The sequence below is a fragment of the Protopterus annectens genome, chromosome 7.part0 (assembly GCF_019279795.1).
Source record: "Protopterus annectens isolate FY-2018-M chromosome 7.part0, PAN1.0, whole genome shotgun sequence".
In the NCBI taxonomy this organism is placed as follows: domain Eukaryota; kingdom Metazoa; phylum Chordata; order Ceratodontiformes; family Protopteridae; genus Protopterus; species Protopterus annectens.
The window spans coordinates 1,138,667,408-1,138,686,165 of record NC_056739.1 but is presented as its reverse complement, the minus strand read 5'-3'; the positions used below and the strand labels follow the sequence as shown (position 1 = coordinate 1,138,686,165).

Sequence of the window (18,758 nt, the reverse complement as noted above, 5' to 3'; positions counted from 1 at the left end):
TGCACAGCTTACAAATTGAAACAATTTACAGACCTGTGCTGTGTAAGGGTAACTGTCTTCTGACATAAGTCCTTTGTTATATCTGATGTATTCAAATGCCTGACTTGGGAGGCCCCTAAAAAAAGATGGAACATCTCATTTAGATTTATTTTACTCATAGAAATTCCATGTTCATAAAAATATTACTTTATACTATATTGTATAATATTATGCATTAATTTGTTCATTGTCACATAAAGATAATTTTGAGACTGGGGTTTGGTATAATGGTTAAAGTGCTTACCTCGCAGTCACAAACTACAGGGTTTGATTTTCACCTTTGAAATGGAAATTGGCTAGGCTTAAAATGGCCGACAAGGGCAACTAGCCTAGTACTTACCTATGAGCCTATAACCTGCTTTATCCGATTCAGGGTTGCAGGGAGATGGAACCTATACACAACACTTGGTAGCTATAAAGCAGAGAAACTAATCCTGGATAAAATGCTCAGGCCTCTATGTACACACACTTCAGCTTCCCACATCTTGGTTTGCGCGTAGACCTCATCTATGAATTGTTAATCACTGTTTTTCATAATCACTGCAGGCATGCTTTTTGTGCATGCACCATACAATTCAAAGGTTGTAATTAAGCTTTTCATATTTTCCATGTTGTGCAACTGTGGAGCTATATGTAAGAAAGGGTATGTATGTTGGAGGTGATACCTCCACATGCGTGGTGCAGGGGGATAGTCCCATGGAATAAAATACTCTTTTTGCTTTTCATCTGATTACAACTTTGACTTTTCTTTTCTGTTATCTGGATGGATGTAATCTGAGCAAGATGCAATAGAACTCTTATTCACTTGTGGCACTGACACCTACAGGCATTTTGGAGGACTACCAGTTCATCTAGTGAATGTCTCTGCAGTGTCTGAGAAAAGTGCCTAATGGTGATTTGGCACAATGGTGCATTGCTCTGACTCTATTGCACAGGGGCCTGGGTTCACGACCCACCAGTGAAAAGTTGGACCTGCACATTTTCCGTAGTTTTGTCACTACTCAATTAGTATGTGTAAGTACCAGCACAAGGAGGGGTACAGATGGGTGAAGCCTACCTGCAAAATGCTTTCATTGATGTATTATGGATATTTAATGTTTTGTGGTGTCCTGTGTTAGTTAAAGTGTTGGCTTTTTATTATACAGGACTATTACTGTTTAGAGTTTAATTCAGTAATCTGCTTGTGGAATTATTACATGAATGAAATACTGTAGAATTAAACATCAGTAATTTCTGTGACCTCCTAACTCATATAAGGATGGCAGAAAAGCTAAAGGACATAGAAGTGAGTCCTACGTGAATGCCAAACAGGAAATAGAAGGCATTCATTAGAAAAACACTACCTACTAACAAACCAGTAATCAGCAGGTTGCAAAAAAAGTCACATATTAGGAATGTCTCTTTTTAACATCTCGGTATCTTTTACAATATGAGAAATTTGTAGTAGGATCAGTCTTTTTGCTGACAACATAAAGTGGCATGTAGTGGTCAGTGAATAGGGAATGGTAGCCTGCCCTGTAATGAAAACTGGAATAACCAATAGGTTAGCTGAAGTAGAGCCAAAGAATAGACTTAGTTCAGTGGATCTTTAGGTTTATACACAGATGGCCTGCCCTCATCTTGGGAAATACTTAGCATTGAAACAGATCGTCCCAAACCTCAGGTCCAAAGAGTTTCCACTTCAGCTTGAGTTCCTTGGAAAGGATGACTTTCTCTCCCTCTGTAGCTAATGTGCCTCATCTCAGTATATTCAAAATACTGTTTATCTACATATAAATGCTGCTGTGGTTGTTTTGAATAATGCCTAGATGTACATTTGATGTATATTCCTTGCTTTCCTGTCCTCTCTAACAAAATGAGGCACCAATTGTGGCATTACTGCCCAAGCTGGTCCATGAAAATGGTTGAATGCTAGCATTTGTAAACTGAAAAAAAATTAAAAGAATATTACCTTGGTTGTCACCATTCAGAAATAAAAAGTAGCCCATAAGCTTATATCCATATAACTTGCAGAGAATTAAAACTGTACTCAGTACAGAAAAAAAAGTTAAAAAATGAATAAATAAATACATCCCAAGCATTTAGCTAGGTAAATTGAGTTTGTATTCTTTTAGGTGTCAACAAGAAACTCATAGCTGACAAAGGTCTTTTAGTCTGAGGACTGTGCAGAGTCAGCTGTGCTACAGAGAATATGATTCATGGGTAACATGAAGTACATTGTTGGAGACAAACTGATGTACAGCTATTGCTTAAGTTAGCTAATACTTAACTGGTGCCCATGGGCAAACACATCAGTTGCTTTTATTATCTAATGTAAAGTAGAAAGTTCAAAATTAGTTATTTTGAAATGTTTGCCAAATAATTTGTGTTAGAAATAATTATGGCTTTCCCTGAGTTTGGAAATGCATTAAATGGTTGCTCATGTTGATGATCCTAAGGTGTTAATGTAACTCATAAGAAGGGCAATGTGATGGGAGCTAATCAGTTAAAGGTATCAATGTCTATAAAGAAGTATTAGGATGAGTGTGGTAATGGATTGCAGTTTGAAAATGAAACCATCTCTGTTTCTTGACTGTGCAACCTCTGTAGTATTTAAAGCTTAAGTTTCCTTGGAAGATGATGCATGATGTCAAATGGTAATGTTTTATTTCCCCAGTACCTAGTCTGGAATCCCCTCAGAAGTATGTAACTGTGGAACACCACATAATGAGGGAACTACAGATTTCTAAAGTGAGATTCAAGAATATTTCAAACATTTATTCCCAGGTGAGCATCCAGGGACTGAATGTAAGTTTGTATAGTAAAATATGTGTTTGTTTATTTTATTTACTGACATTTGATTACTGGGAAAGTCCGAATGGGTAGGTGATCTGGAGGTGATATACTCATGACAGATTGAGTTTGGTCAAGCAAATGAAATCTGAATGCGCAACCACAACAGGAGTAAGTATAAAACACCAAGACCTTTTATTTTTACAGTTTAATGGTGGTTAGGGCAACTTGGGTTGAATGTTTTTAAAATTGTGAAAAGCATCTCTTTTATTCCATTCTGTTATTATTTACCTCTATGTATGTGCTAATTTTGACTTCAGGAATTGCTGGATAGCAGAATTCAGTTTGATTTTGAGGGGTATTTCCAGTACAGTAAGTCACACACACACACACACGTGTGTGTGTGTGTGTGTGTGTGTGTGTGTGTGTGTGTGTGGATTTATGCCAGAAGATTAAAGTTTCAGAAAATCAAACTTCATATGATAGAGACCATATGATCAACTTTCTAAAAAGTCGAACAAGTCAAAGTAACAAAATTCTACATTTTTACAGGGGGCAAGCACCCTGCACCCCACACCCCTGACATATTATAACTACCAACTGTGATTTTGCACTACAGTGGGGAAAAGGGTAAATTCCATGAATCCCCACTGAATTGTGATCTTACAAAAGCTTCAGTTGTCTGAAATTACCTCCAGCCAAAAATTCAGCTGTAGCCCTTGGTCTAGTCATTACCATCCAGCATTAAACTATATAAGGAAACAGGTAAGCAAAAGCCTACCTGGCTGACTATTTTTTTCTCACAGTAGTGTCTACATGGACAGGGCCATCCTGGTCCTTTTGCCCTCCGCTTCGCTCCGGCTTTCTCCGCGCCCCTATCCTACCCCCATTCCCACACCCCCCCATATGTTTGCTTTATACCTACAGACCGCACCCTCAATTAGTGCTCCATACCTCCCCCACCCTAATTAACCTGTCACAAACTAATACAACCTCACACTCACCACAACGACCACTAACCTCTCCCACTCAATCTGATCAAACCACATAGACTTAAATTACTCCACCCACTATATCTACTATTACTCATAGAGAGAACTGTGTTGCACAGAATACAGATTCACATGCTAAAACTTCTACTGTATACGCTTACAACTATTATACTACTCATTTTCTCAGCCATTACCACTTACCATTCTCTACTCCCAAATAACATCTCCTCACTAGGGCAAACAGCAACAAATGGCAATACATTGTCACTCCAAACATACATATAGCTCCATACCAAATCAAACCCTCTCACACTGTCTATTATCCATATAAAATACTGTCACTGAAATGCAAAACCCAGACCTCTCTAAAACACTGTATAATAATCATTATGTTTAGAAAACTCTATCTATAAACAAAATACAAACTAATATGTAGTGGTGACATACATCCCAATCCTGGTCCCTCCACACTGCCCAGCCCAGACCCTGATCAAACATCTCCGCTCACCCATAGACACAAGGTCTATCTCCTCTTTATCAACCTCAATGTAAGAAGTATCTTAACTAAGGTTGATGAGCTGCATGCCCCATTAGCCCTATATAAACCTGCAAATGTATTACTAACAGAGACATGGCTAAAACCAGAAATTATGGGCAATGAAATAACAGCATCAAGATATAACATCATTCTCAAGGACAGAATAGGCAAGAGGGGAGTGGGTGTAGCACTACTATTCCAAAATCACCTTGTTAAAGAACAATCTGATGTTCATTTACCTCAAATAGACACTGCAGACACCATACCTGCAAGGCTAAAACTGAAGCATAAAAAACAAATAAATATAATAGGCTGCTACAGCCCACCAGGCAATAATATTGCCAGTATGAAAATCCTACTAGAGTGGGTTTCTAACTCCCTACCTCAAGAAAATATTTTGTTAGGAGACTTTAATATAGACTGGCACAACTGCACTGGCCATAACCTATCCACCTGCATTAACCTGCATGGGTTTACCCATCTTATCACATCTACTAGAACTGACAAAACCTCAAAATGCCAGTCCATTTTGGACTGGATTCTTATATCTGAACCCTCACTCGCATCTCAAGCAGGCTGTCTCCTCAACAGCCTTAGTGACCATCAACCTACCATTATAACTATCACATTGACAACACATCCCTGAAAATGAATCTCATAATTAGGACTCTAGGAACCTGTGCTGACATTGAACTGACCTTCGATCACCATGTGTCCACTGTTGTAAGGAACTCCTTTTTCACTGTACAGCTTATACCCAAAGGTATTCTGTATGCAGCCAGAAATATAATCATTTCATTATACTCAGCACTTATTAGGTTGATCATGTCTATAATGCCCGTTTTGGTATGCACCTGTCTAAACACTTGTCACAACTGTTTTTTCACTAAAAATATTCAATGGCCAATTATGCAAAAAGTCTCAAAACCTGTCAAACATGATACCAAAAAGTGACCTGTGTCTCACTTATAGAGCTTCAACAAATCTTATTCTGTTAGGCGTATTACACATTTGAAAGCCCAGTGATATCGTAAACACCTGCTTAAAGGATCTCAGTCTCTTTTGCAAAGTAAATAGAACATGTTGGAGGAATAGGTATGTATCTCAGGGAATACTACTTTAATGGAACTATCTTCCACTCTACCTAAAGAAAAATACTTCTCTTACACTATTCAAACATAATTTGGATGAATGGCTGTGTAACTGCAAATTCACCCTGGTTTAGGACTCTTGTCCTTCACAGATAGGCGAAATGTAAATTTTCCAACATATCCTTGTTCTGTCTTTGCACAGAAGATACAACTTACTGTAGGAAAAATGCCACAGAATAACCAATAAGTGTCCGATCACCTCTGTATTAAAATTCCACAGAAAATATGAACTATATACACTTTAGTGAAAATCATAAACGGTTCATCAGAATCCCACTATCCGGTGGGTGAAAGCGCTTAACCGTTTATGAATTTCACTAACGTGTATATAGTTCGTATTTTCTGTGGAATAAACATTTATTTTTTAATACAGAGGTGATTGGACACATTGGTGATTCTGTGGCATTTTTCCTTGTTCTGTCTTTCTCTGGGTTAATTGTATGCAAAATAAAAATGGCTAAAATCTACCATGGAAATTTAAGGCTAGACTTCTTAAGATCCTCACAGATCAAGAGACTAGTAACTTCCTGTGAGCCTTTAAATAAAGGGAAGCCTGAAGGCTTGTGTGTGTGTGTGTGTGTGTGTGTGTAGATTAGGTTCAAGGAGTGTATGAAAGAAGGGACTGAATTAAAGCATGATTATAAGAAAATGGTTTGAATTTTTTTGTGACTGTATGGGATTATGGGTGATTAGAACTGGAAATATAGTTATTATTGGCTAGAAGTATAATTCAGCAATAGGCTGGGCATAAAATAGAAAGACGAATATTTTTCTTTAAGTTTAAATCTTTTTAGTTACATGCTTTTCTATGTGGCAGATATGTTCATCATTTTTGGAAGTAAAGTTAATACAGATTTTTTCATAACATTATACAGTTCAAAATGAAAGCCATTGAAAAAGGCATACTCTTGGATTCATTAATGCCTACACTAAGTGTACACTGTTCAGAGTGAACAGACAACACAAGCATAACTCACACCTTCTTCTTCCTAATTTTAGTTTTACTACTGATTTTCTTGCAGCCTTAAATATTGAGGGGTTTCATAAAGGTTACCAGAAAGTGTAGACTACATGTACAATTATTATAAGAGCAAAATTGTGGTAGGGATGTTCTTGATTATGTATGCTTAAGTGTAGGGATTAATTAATCAGACCCATGGTATATATTTCAGTGAGTGAAGGTAAGTCGCATATGGTAAACCATTAAGGTTTTCACTTTTCTTTTTTGCAAAGTAGATCAGTTAGTAAGTTGCTAAAATGCTGCAAGGCAGTGCTGAGACTGAAACATCAGTACGTGAAAACAAGTATAAAATTTAAGGTATTCAGGATAATGCTTTTGATTAGGTACCAACCCTATCTCCAATTAACGCCCCTGGTAAATGCCTTATTAGTGAAGCTTGTCCCATGCTCCTTTTGTGACCTTTGTAAATAGTGTGCATACACACTATGCCCCACCTAGAAATATCTCCATATTCCCCCTTTCAGTATTGCTAATATTATCCTTGATAAAATTATATCTTGAATATCCAGATTTGTCCTGCCTATAGTTAGATACAACAAGCACTTGTCCTATATAGTTTCTTTGCTCAGTCCTTACTTCTTGTGATTTGTTATATACTTGGTGCAAATGTTGTCAGTAATGCACATATATATCATACCAAGCATATAAAATCTATCACGTCCTATTTCAGTATGGAATGTCCATTGATTTATATTTTATCCTTGCATATGTTGAAATCATGCCAGCATGTCTCACTCTTGTTAATACTGTTTTTCATACTGTATGAATACTGTGTGCATTACTTCTTTCTGTGATGCTTTACTTTTGATGTCTAATTAATAGTTTCAGAGTATTGTCTTTGACACTTGTAATTGAAAAGGGTCCCTGAAACGCTTGATTTACCTTGTAAACAAACAAATAGCAATAAATAAATAAATACTAAGATGTGATGAATGGAAAATAAATGAGTGTGAAAGATGGTATAGAGGTTATAGTGAAAGATGGATGAGGCAATTGTGGGTGCAGGTTATGGTATGCAAAATGAGAGTGGGGAACATTAGAGAGGATGTCAGGAAAGCTTTCTGAAAGAGAGATGTCACAGCTTTTTTTTTAGTACCATGGAAAGAGAAATACAGGGAATTAAGAATAAGTATGGAAGAAATAATAATAAAGGAGGTGTGTCTCCGAGTCTGTATGTAAGATGTAAACTAGATGCTTGTTCATGATAAACAGCAGTAAGAAAAATATTGTTATAGGCTTGAGCATTTATAGGAAGTAAAATGTATTCATCTGCATTTTGAATGTTTGCTTATTAAAAGTTTTTGGACCTTTGGATAGATGGATTGCTAAGTGATGGAAAATAAACTATTTAAAACGTGTTGTATAGGGTGAGGAATGTAAACTGGGGCATAACTTGTGGTATCTGGTGAGTGGTGACTGGGACTTCATACAAGTATATATATGGACTACAAGATGACTGTTTAATTTTCAAAAAAAGTATTTTACTATTTATAGCTTGGTTTATAAAGTTTTTGCTGTTGTCCAATGCACAATATGTTCTATAGCTACAGGAAAAAAGATAACTCTTGTTGAATTGGAAAACACTGTCTGAGGCCTGAGCAATTTGTTGTATTAGTTTAGGAATAAGTGTTGTTTTTTGTTTAATAATGTATATTTTTTTCTCATTTCTGTATTTGTTTGATGTCATTTATTTATTTATTGACATTTGCTGACTGGGAAAGTTTGACTGGGCCAGGAACCCATTTTCAGTGGAGGCCCAGGGAGAAAAGCTCCACAATACAATATTCATTTGTAAGAATTTAAACAATTATAACAAGACATTTATTTGGAACAGATGCAGACATAGATTGATATTACAGTAATTGCAAAAAACTTACAATCAAATAGGGACTTGCATGGTTTACATATATTTAAGTTTACCACTTGTGGTGGATTGTAACTGTAATGATCAATAAATCAGGTTAGAATTGTAACTGGATTGACAAGCAGCCAAAATTGTGGGAATTGAGCATTTTGACTTTTTAGGTAATAAGAACAGACAATTAGTAAGAATTCAATGTTAGGGAGAGCAAAAAAAATGTTGAAAGTAGTAGAAGTAGGAGGTTATTAAAGATAAGAGATGTATAGGGAGATAGGTGTAAGAAGTTAGTTTAAGATGGATTGCGGAAAGATTATGGTGAGAGATGCTGTAGATTTAGAATGAGCAAATTTTCAGCTAGGTATAGGACAGAATTATGAAAGGGATAGTATAAGAAGAAAGAAAGTGTTATGGAAGCTGGGAAGAGTACTGTTAGAGGTTTAGGAGAGCTTAAAATGTATAGGATAGCTATATATTATAGAATAGATGCTATTTGATAGGATAACAGATAGGTATGAAGACGGATGAGGGTGAGGGGAGAGGGGATCTGGGAGATAGCTTAAAGTCTGTTAGTTGTTGCTTAGGAACATGGGAAAATATGAGAACTGAGGTAGTAGTCTTTCCATGTAAATTTGTAGGTCTTAAGGGATTTGATATACTAATATTTGGAGGTAAGGCATTCCATAATATAGAGATGGCACAGGAGTACAGTCTTTGCCTGGCTCTTTTGGTGGGTTTATAAACTTGTAAAAGTAGTTTGTTAGTGCAACATAGGTTTCTTGGTGGGCTGTAGGGCTGTAAGATAGGTTTTAAGGCAGGGTAGCTATCGGGTTTATAAATTATTCTGTGAGCTAGAGATAGTTGTGTGTGTGAATTGTGTGTTTGAGTGTGATATATATTTCCTCATTTCTCTACACAGATTTCTTACATTGCACAGTAGTACTACCCAGCCATGCTCCAATCCATCTTTATTTCTTTCAGTGGTATGTTCTGCAGCATTTTTCCCTCTTTATTAATTGATTTGTATTTGTTAACCAAGGTAGTGGACTGATCCGCATGGACCTTTTTAAGATTCAGCCAGAGGAATGATGTCTGGATGAATACTTAGCTCTCTCTCTTTGATTTTGTGGTGCCTACTTTCTCCTTCCATATTATTTTCAAGGTACCAGCAATAGGATGTACCTTTACCTTTCCAGCCCAACTCTGAGCATCACTTTCTCTTCTGACCTAAAATCGAACCAGATCCTGATAAAGTATTTTTTTTTAAATACCAGATCTACCCTAGTTCCTCTACAGTTTCATATCCTTCATGCAAACAAATAAGCAGCATTATCACTTTTCTCACTTCGCTACAAACTTTAGGAACAGCATAACAGTGAAGAGGTGAGGAGATTGACTATAGTTGTCAGACTCATCCCCTCCATATTGATCTGAAGTGAAAAGACATAAGAAAGATACAAAGCTATTGATGTGGGAGGCGAGAAAATTATATTGTGGACTCATCAGAATTGGGAATTTATTTATAAGTAAAGTGAGCAAGTATTATAAAGGTGGGCTGGCATATTCATAAATATTGTGTACAATCCCATAAATGGGTTGTATATTGTGTTTGTGTTCTTCCCCATGGTCTGGACAGTAGCATAATTCATAAAGGTGAACTGTGCTACTGTTAAAATGAATCCATACAGAGTGTAGATATTAGCACCACACATGTGGTACACATACTGAGTCTTTTACTATCAGTCCACCCCACACCTCACAATACCCCACAACCCTTTTTAATCCTATACCCCACAATGATATCTCCAGAAACCCCTTCCCCATCCTAATCCTTCTCAGCCTACTCAACGCAAGCAAAACTAAACCCCAAGCAACTACAATACTACCACTAACAGTGCAGATAAAACCTCAAAACACTACATTACTACTAACAGTGCAGCTAAAACCCCAAGCAGCTACATTACTACTACTAACAGTGCAGATAAAACCGAAGCAGTTACATTACTACTACTAACAGTGCAGATAAAACCCCAAGCAGCTACATTACTACTACTAACAGGGCAGATAAAACCCAGAACAGCTACATTACTACTACTAATAGTGTAGATAAAACCTCAATCAGTTACATTACCACTACTAACAGTGCAGATAAAAGCCCAAGCAGCTATATTACTAGTACTAACAGTGCAGATAAAATCCAAAGCAGCTGCATTACTACTAATAGTGCAGATAAAACCCAGAACAACTACTTTACTACTAAAAGTGCAGATAAAACCCCAAGCAGCTACATTACTACTACTAACAATGCAAATAAACCCCAAACAGCTACATAACTACTGCTAACAGTGCAGATAAAACCCAGAGCAGCTAGTTTACAACTACTAACTATGCAGATAAAACCTCAAACAGCTACATTACTGCTAACAGTGCAGATAAACCCCAAAGAGCTACATTATCACGTCTAACAGTGCAGATAAAACCCGAAGCAACTACATTACTACTACTAACAGTGCAGATAGAACCCCAGACAGCTACATTACTACTACTAACAGTGCAGATAAAACCCAAAACAGCTACATTACTACTACTAATACTGCAGATAAAACCTCAAACAGCTACATTACTACTACTAACAGTGCAGATAAAACCCCAAGCAGCTGCATTACTACTAATGGTGTAGATAAAACCCCATATAATTACATTACTACTGCTAACAGTGCAGATAAAATACCAAGCAGCTGCATTACTACTACTAATAGTGCAGATAAAACCTCAATCAGCTACATTACCACTACTAACAGTGCAGATAAAATCCCAAGCAGCTGCATTACTACTAACGGTGCAGATAAAACCCCATATAACTACATTACTACTGCTAACAGTGCAGATAAAATCCCAAACAGCTGCATTACTACTAACGGTGCAGATAAAACCCCATATAACTACATTACTACTGCTAACTGTGCAGATAAAACCTGAAACAGCAACATTACAACTACTAACAGTGCAGACAGAACCCCAAGCAGCTACATTACTACTACTAGCATTGCAGATAAACCCCCAAGCAACTACATTACTACAAGTAACAGTGCAGATAAAATCCCAAGCAGCTACATTACTACTACTAACAGTGCAGATAAAAGCCCAAATAACTAAATTACTACTACTAACAGTGTACAAAAAAATTAAACAGCTACATTACTACTACTAACAGTGCAGATAAAACCACAAAGAGCTACATTACTACTATTAAGAGTGCAGATAAGACCTTAAACAGCTACATTACTACTGCTAGCAGTGCAGATACAACCCAAAGCAGCTACTTTACTACTACTAACACTGCAGATAAAACCCTAAACAGCTATTAACAGTGCAAATAAAACCTTAAACAGCTACATTACTCCTACTAACAGTGCAGATAAAACCCCAAACAGCTGCATTACTAATATTAACAGTGCACATAAAACCTCAAATGGCTACATTACCACTAACAATGCAGATAAAACCCCAAGCAGCTACATTACTACTACTAATTCAGATAAAATCCCAAGCAGCTGTATTATTACTAACAGTGCAGTTAAAACCCCAAATAACTACATTACTACTACTAACAGAGCAGATAAAACCCCAAACAGCTACATTACTACCACGAACAATGGAGATAAATCCTGAAACAGCTACATTACTAGTACTAACAGTGCAGATAAAACCCCAAACAGCTACATTCCTACCACTAACAGTGCAGATAAAACCACAAGCAGCTGCATTACTATTAACAGTGCAGATAAAACCCGAAACAGCTACATTACTACTACTAACAGTGCAGATAATACCCCAAACAGCTACATTTACTACTACTAACAGTGCAGATAAAACCACAAACAGCTGCATTGCTACTACTATCAGTGTGGATAAAACCCCAAAACAGCTACATTTCTACTAATAGTAGTGCATATAAAACCTCAAACAGCTGCATTACTACTACTAACAGTGCAGATAAAAGCCCAAGCAGCTATATTACTAGTACTAACAGTGCAGATAAAATCCAAAGCAGCTGCATTACTACTAACAGTGCAGATAAAACCCAAAATAACTACATTACTACTACTAATAGTGCAGATAAAACCCAGATCAGCTACTTTACTACTACTGACAGTTCAGGTAAAACCCCAATCAGCTACATTACTACTACTAACAGTGCAGATAAACCCCCAAACAGCTACATTACTACTGCTAACAGTGCACACACAAAAAGCAAAAAAACAAAACAGCTACATTACTACAACTAACGGTGCAAGTAAAACCCCAAACAGCTATATTACTACTATTAACAGTGCAGATAAGACACCAAACAGCTACAGTACTACTACTAACAGTACAGATAAAACCCCAAGCAGCTGCATTACTACAAGCAGTGCAGATAAAACACCAAACATCTACATTACTACTGCTAACAGTGCAGATAACCCCCCAAACAGCTACATTACTACTACTAACAGTGCAGATAAAACCCCAAGCGGCTACATTACTACTGCTAGCAGTGCAGATACAACCCAAAGCAGCTACTTTACTACTACTAACACTGCAGATAAACCCCCAAACAGCTACTAACAGTGCAGATAAAACCTGAAACAGCTACATTACTCCTACTAACAGTGCAAATAAAACCCCAGACAGCTGCATTACTAATACTAACAGTGCACATAAAACCTCAAATAGCTACATGACTACTAACAATGCAGATAAAACCCCAAGCAGATACATTACTACTACTAACAATTCAGATAAAATCCCAAGCAGCTGTATTACTACTAACAGTGCAGTTAAAACCCCAAATAACTACATTACTACTACTAACAGAGCAGATAAAACCCCAAACAGCTACATTACTACCACGAACAATGGAGATAAATCCTGAAACAGGTGCATTACCACTAACAGTGCAGATAAAACCCAAAACAGCTACATTACTACTACTAACAGTGAAGATAAAACCCTAAACAGCTACATTACTAATACTAACAGTATAGATAAAACCCCAAACAGCTACATTCCTACCATTAACAGTGCAGATAAAACACCAAGCAGCTGCATTACTACTAACAGTGTAGATAAAACCCGAAACAGCTACATTATTTCTACTAACAGTGCAGATAAAACTTCAAACAGCTACATTTACTACTACTAACAGTGCAGATAAAACCTCAAACAGCTACATTGCTACTACTATCAGTGTGGATAAAACTCCAAACAGCTATATTTCTACTACTAATAGTGCATATACAACCTCAAACAGCTGCATTACTACTACTAACAGTGCAGATAAACTTCCAAACAGCTACATTACTACTGCTAACAGTGCACACCCAAAAAACAAAAAACAAAAAATTAACCAGCTACATTACTACTACTAACAGTGCAAGTAAAACCCCAAACACCTACATTACTGCTATTAATAGTGCAGAAAAGACCTCAAACAGCTACATTACTACTACTTTCAGTATAGATAAAACCTCAAGCAGCTGCATTACTATAAGCAGTGCAGATAAACCCCCAAACTTCTACATTACTACTGCTAACAGTGCAGATAACCCCCCAAACAGCTACATTCCTACTACTAACAGTGCAGATGAAACCCCAAGCAGCTAAGTTACTACTGCTAGTAGTGGAGATACAACCCAAAGCAGCTACTTTACTACTACTAACACTGCAGATAAACCCCCAAACATCTACTAACAGTGCAGATAAAACCCCAAACAGCTGCATTACTAATACTAACAGTGCACATAAAACCTCGAACAGCTACGTTACTACTAACAATGCAGATAAAACCCCAAGCAGATACGTTACTACTGCTAACAATTCAGATAAAACCCCAAGCAGCTGTATTACTACTAACAGTGCAGCTAAAACCCCAAATAACTACATTACTACTACTAACAGAGCAGAGAAAACCCCAAACAGCTACATTACTACCATGAACAGTGGAGATAAAACCGAAACAGCTGCATTGCTACTGCTAACAGTGCAAATAAAACCCCAGACAGCTACATTGCTACTACTAACAGTGTAGATAAGACACCAAACAGATACATTGCTACTACTAACAGTGCATATAAAACCCCAGACAGCTGCATTACCACTAACAGTGCAGATAAAACCCCAAACAGCTACATTACTACTACTAACAGTGAAGATAAAACCCTAAACAGCTACATTACTAGTACTAACACTGCAGATAAAACCCCAAACAGCTACATTCCTACCACTAACAGTGCAGATAAAACCACAAGCAGCTGCATTACTATTAACAGTGCAGATAAAACCGAAACAGCTACATTACTACTACTAACAGTGCAGATAATACCCCAAACAGCTACATTTACTACTACTAACAGTGCAGATAAAACCACAAACAGCTGCATTGCTACTACTATCAGTGTGGATAAAACCCCAAACAGCTACATTTCTACTAATAGTAGTGCATATAAAACCTCAAACAGCTGCATTACTACTACTAACAGTGCAGATAAAAGCCCAAGCAGCTATATTACTAGTACTAACAGTGCAGATAAAATCCAAAGCAGCTGCATTACTACTAACAGTGCAGATAAAACCCAAAATAACTACATTACTACTACTGACAGTGCAGATAAAACCCAGATCAGCTACTTTACTACTACTGACAGTGCAGGTAAAACCCCAATCAGCTACATTACTACTACTAACAGTGCAGATAAACCCCAAACAGCTACATTACTACTGCTAACAGTGCACACACAAAAAACAAAAAAACGAAACAGCTACATTACTACAACTAACGGTGCAAGTAAAACCCCAAACAGCTACATTACTACTATTAACAGTGCAGATAAGACGCAAACAGCTACAGTACTACTACTAACAGTACAGATAAAACCCCAAGCAGCTGCATTACTACAAGCAGTGCAGATAAAACACCAAACATCTACATTACTACTGCTAACAGTGCAGATAACCCCCCAAACAGCTACATTACTACTACTAACAGTGCAGATAAAACCCCAAGCAGCTACATTACTACTGCTAGCAGGGCAGATACAACCCAAAGCAGCTACTTTACTACTACTAACACTGCAGATAAACCCCCAAACAGCTACTAACAGTGCTGATAAAACCTGACACAGCTACATTACTCCTACTAACAGTGCAAATAAAACCCCAGACAGCTGCATTACTAATACTAACAGTGCACATAAAACCTCAAATAGCTACATGACTACTAACAATGCAGATAAAACCCCAAGCAGATACATTAATACTACTAACAATGCAGATAAAACCCCAAGCAGATACATTACTACTACTAACAATTCAGATAAAATCCCAAGCAGCTGTATTACTACTAACAGTGCAGTTAAAACCCCAAATAACTACATTACTACTACTAACAGAGCAGATAAAACCCCAAACAGCTACATTACTACCATGAACAATGGAGATAAATCCTGAAACAGCTGCATTACCACTAACAGTGCAGATAAAACCCAAAACAGCTACATTACTACTACTAACAGTGAAGATAAAACCCTAAACAGCTACATTACTAGTACTAACAGTATAGATAAAACCCCAAACAGCTACATTCCTACCATTAACAGTGCAGATAAAACACCAAGCAGCTGCATTACTACTAACAGTGTAGATAAAACCCGAAACAGCTACATTATTTCTACTAACAGTGCAGATAAAACTTCAAACAGCTACATTTACTACTACTAACAGTGCAGATAAAACCTCAAACAGCTACATTGCTACTACTATCAGTGTGGATAAAACTCCAAACAGCTATACTTCTACTACTAATAGTGCATATACAACCTCAAACAGCTGCATTACTACTACTAACAGTGCAGATAAACTTCCAAACAGCTACATTACTACTGCTAACAGTGCACACCCAAAAAACAAAAAACTGCTAACAATCCAGATAAAACCCCAAGCAGCTGTATTACTACTAACAGTGCAGCTAAAACCCCAAATAACTACATTACTACTACTAACAGAGCAGATAAAACCCCAAACAGCTACATTACTACTACTAACAGTGCAAGTAAAACCCCAAACACCTACATTACTACTATTAATAGTGCAGAAAAGACCTCAAACAGCTACATTACTACTACTTTCAGTATAGATAAAACCCCAAGCAGCTGCATTACTATAAGCAGTGCAGATAAACCCCCAAACTTCTACATTACTACTGCTAACAGTGCAGATAACCCCCCAAACAGCTACATTCCTACTACTAACAGTGCAGATGAAACCCCAAGCAGCTAAGTTACTACTGCTAGGAGTGGAGATACAACCCAAAGCAGCTACTTTACTACTACTAACACTGCAGATAAACCCCCAAACATCTACTAACAGTGCAGATAAAACCCCAAACAGCTGCATTACTAATACTAACAGTGCACATAAAACCTCGAACAGCTACGTTACTACTAACAATGCAGATAAAACCCCAAGCAGATACGTTACTACTGCTAACAATTCAGATAAAACCCCAAGCAGCTGTATTACTACTAACAGTGCAGCTAAAACCCCAAATAACTACATTACTACTACTAACAGAGCAGATAAAACCCCAAACAGCTACATTACTACCATGAACAGTTGAGATAAAACCGAAACAGCTGCATTGCTACTGCTAACAGTGCAAATAAAACCCCAGACAGCTACATTGCTACTGCTAACAGTGTAGATAAGACACCAAACAGATACATTGCTACTACTAACAGTGCATATAAAACCCCAGACAGCTGCATTACCACTAACAGTGCAGATAAAACCCCAAACAGCTACATTACTACTACTAACAGTGAATATAAAACCCTAAACAGCTACATTACTAGTACTAACACTGCAGATAAAACCCCAAACAGCTACATTCCTACCACTAACAGTGCAGATAAAACCACAAGCAGCTGCATTACTATTAACAGTGCAGATAAAACCCGAAACAGCTACATTACTACTACTAACAGTGCAGATAATACCCCAAACAGCTACATTTACTACTACTAACAGTGCAGATAAAACCACAAACAGCTGCATTGCTACTACTATCAGTGTGGATAAAACCCCAAACAGCTACATTTCTACTAATAGTAGTGCATATAAAACCTCAAACAGCTGCATTACTACTACTAACAGTGCAGATAAAAGCCCAAGCAGCTATATTACTAGTACTAACAGTGCAGATAAAATCCAAAGCAGCTGCATTACTACTAACAGTGCAGATAAAACCCAAAATAACTACATTACTACTACTGATAGTGCAGATAAAACCCAGATCAGCTACTTTACTACTACTGACAGTGCAGGTAAAACCCCAATCAGCTACATTACTACTACTAACAGTGCAGATAAACCCCCAAACAGCTACATTACTACTGCTAACAGTGCACACACAAAAAACAAAAAAACGAAACAGCTACATTACTACAACTAACGGTGCAAGTAAAACCCCAAACAGCTACATTACTACTATTAACAGTGCAGATAAGACACCAAACAGCTACAGTACTACTACTAACAGTACAGATAAAACCCCAAGCAGCTGCATTACTACAAGCAGTGCAGATAAAACACCAAACATCTACATTACTACTGCTAACAGTGCAGATAACCCCCCAAACAGCTACATTACTACTACTAACAGTGCAGATAAAACCCCAAGCAGCTACATTACTACTGCTAGCAGGGCAGATACAACCCAAAGCAGCTACTTTACTACTACTAACACTGCAGATAACCCCCCAAACAGCTACTAACAGTGCTGATAAAACCTGACACAGCTACATTACTCCTACTAACAGTGCAAATAAAACCCCAGACAGCTGCATTACTAATACTAACAGTGCACATAAAACCTCAAATAGCTACATGACTACTAACAATGCAGATAAAACCCCAAGCAGATACATTAATACTACTAACAATTCAGATAAAATTCCAAGCAGCTGTATTACTACTAACAGTGCAGTTAAAACCCCAAATAACTACATTACTACTACTAACAGAGCAGATAAAACCCCAAACAGCTACATTACTACCACGAACAATGGAGATAAATCCTGAAACAGGTGCATTACCACTAACAGTGCAGATAAAACCCAAAACAGCTACATTACTACTACTAACAGTAAAGATAAAACCCTAAACAGCTACATTACTAGTACTAACAGTATAGATAAAACCCCAAACAGCTACATTCCTACCATTAACAGTGCAGATAAAACACCAAGCAGCTGCATTACTACTAACAGTGTAGATAAAACCCGAAACAGCTACATTACTTCTACTAACAGTGCAGATAAAACTTCAAACAGCTACATTTACTACT

General features: G+C 37.3%; 1 protein-coding gene across 1 annotated transcript in view; it reads right to left on the bottom strand.

Annotated features, from left to right (window-relative positions):
* Window positions 1-18,758, bottom strand: part of CTSH (cathepsin H) — a 368,554-nt gene that overhangs the window by 131,420 nt on the left and 218,376 nt on the right. The window contains exon 8 of the mRNA XM_044077716.1: window positions 34-115. Coding sequence (XP_043933651.1) covers window positions 34-115 — 82 coding nt within the window. The remainder of the gene's footprint in view (window positions 1-33; window positions 116-18,758) is intronic.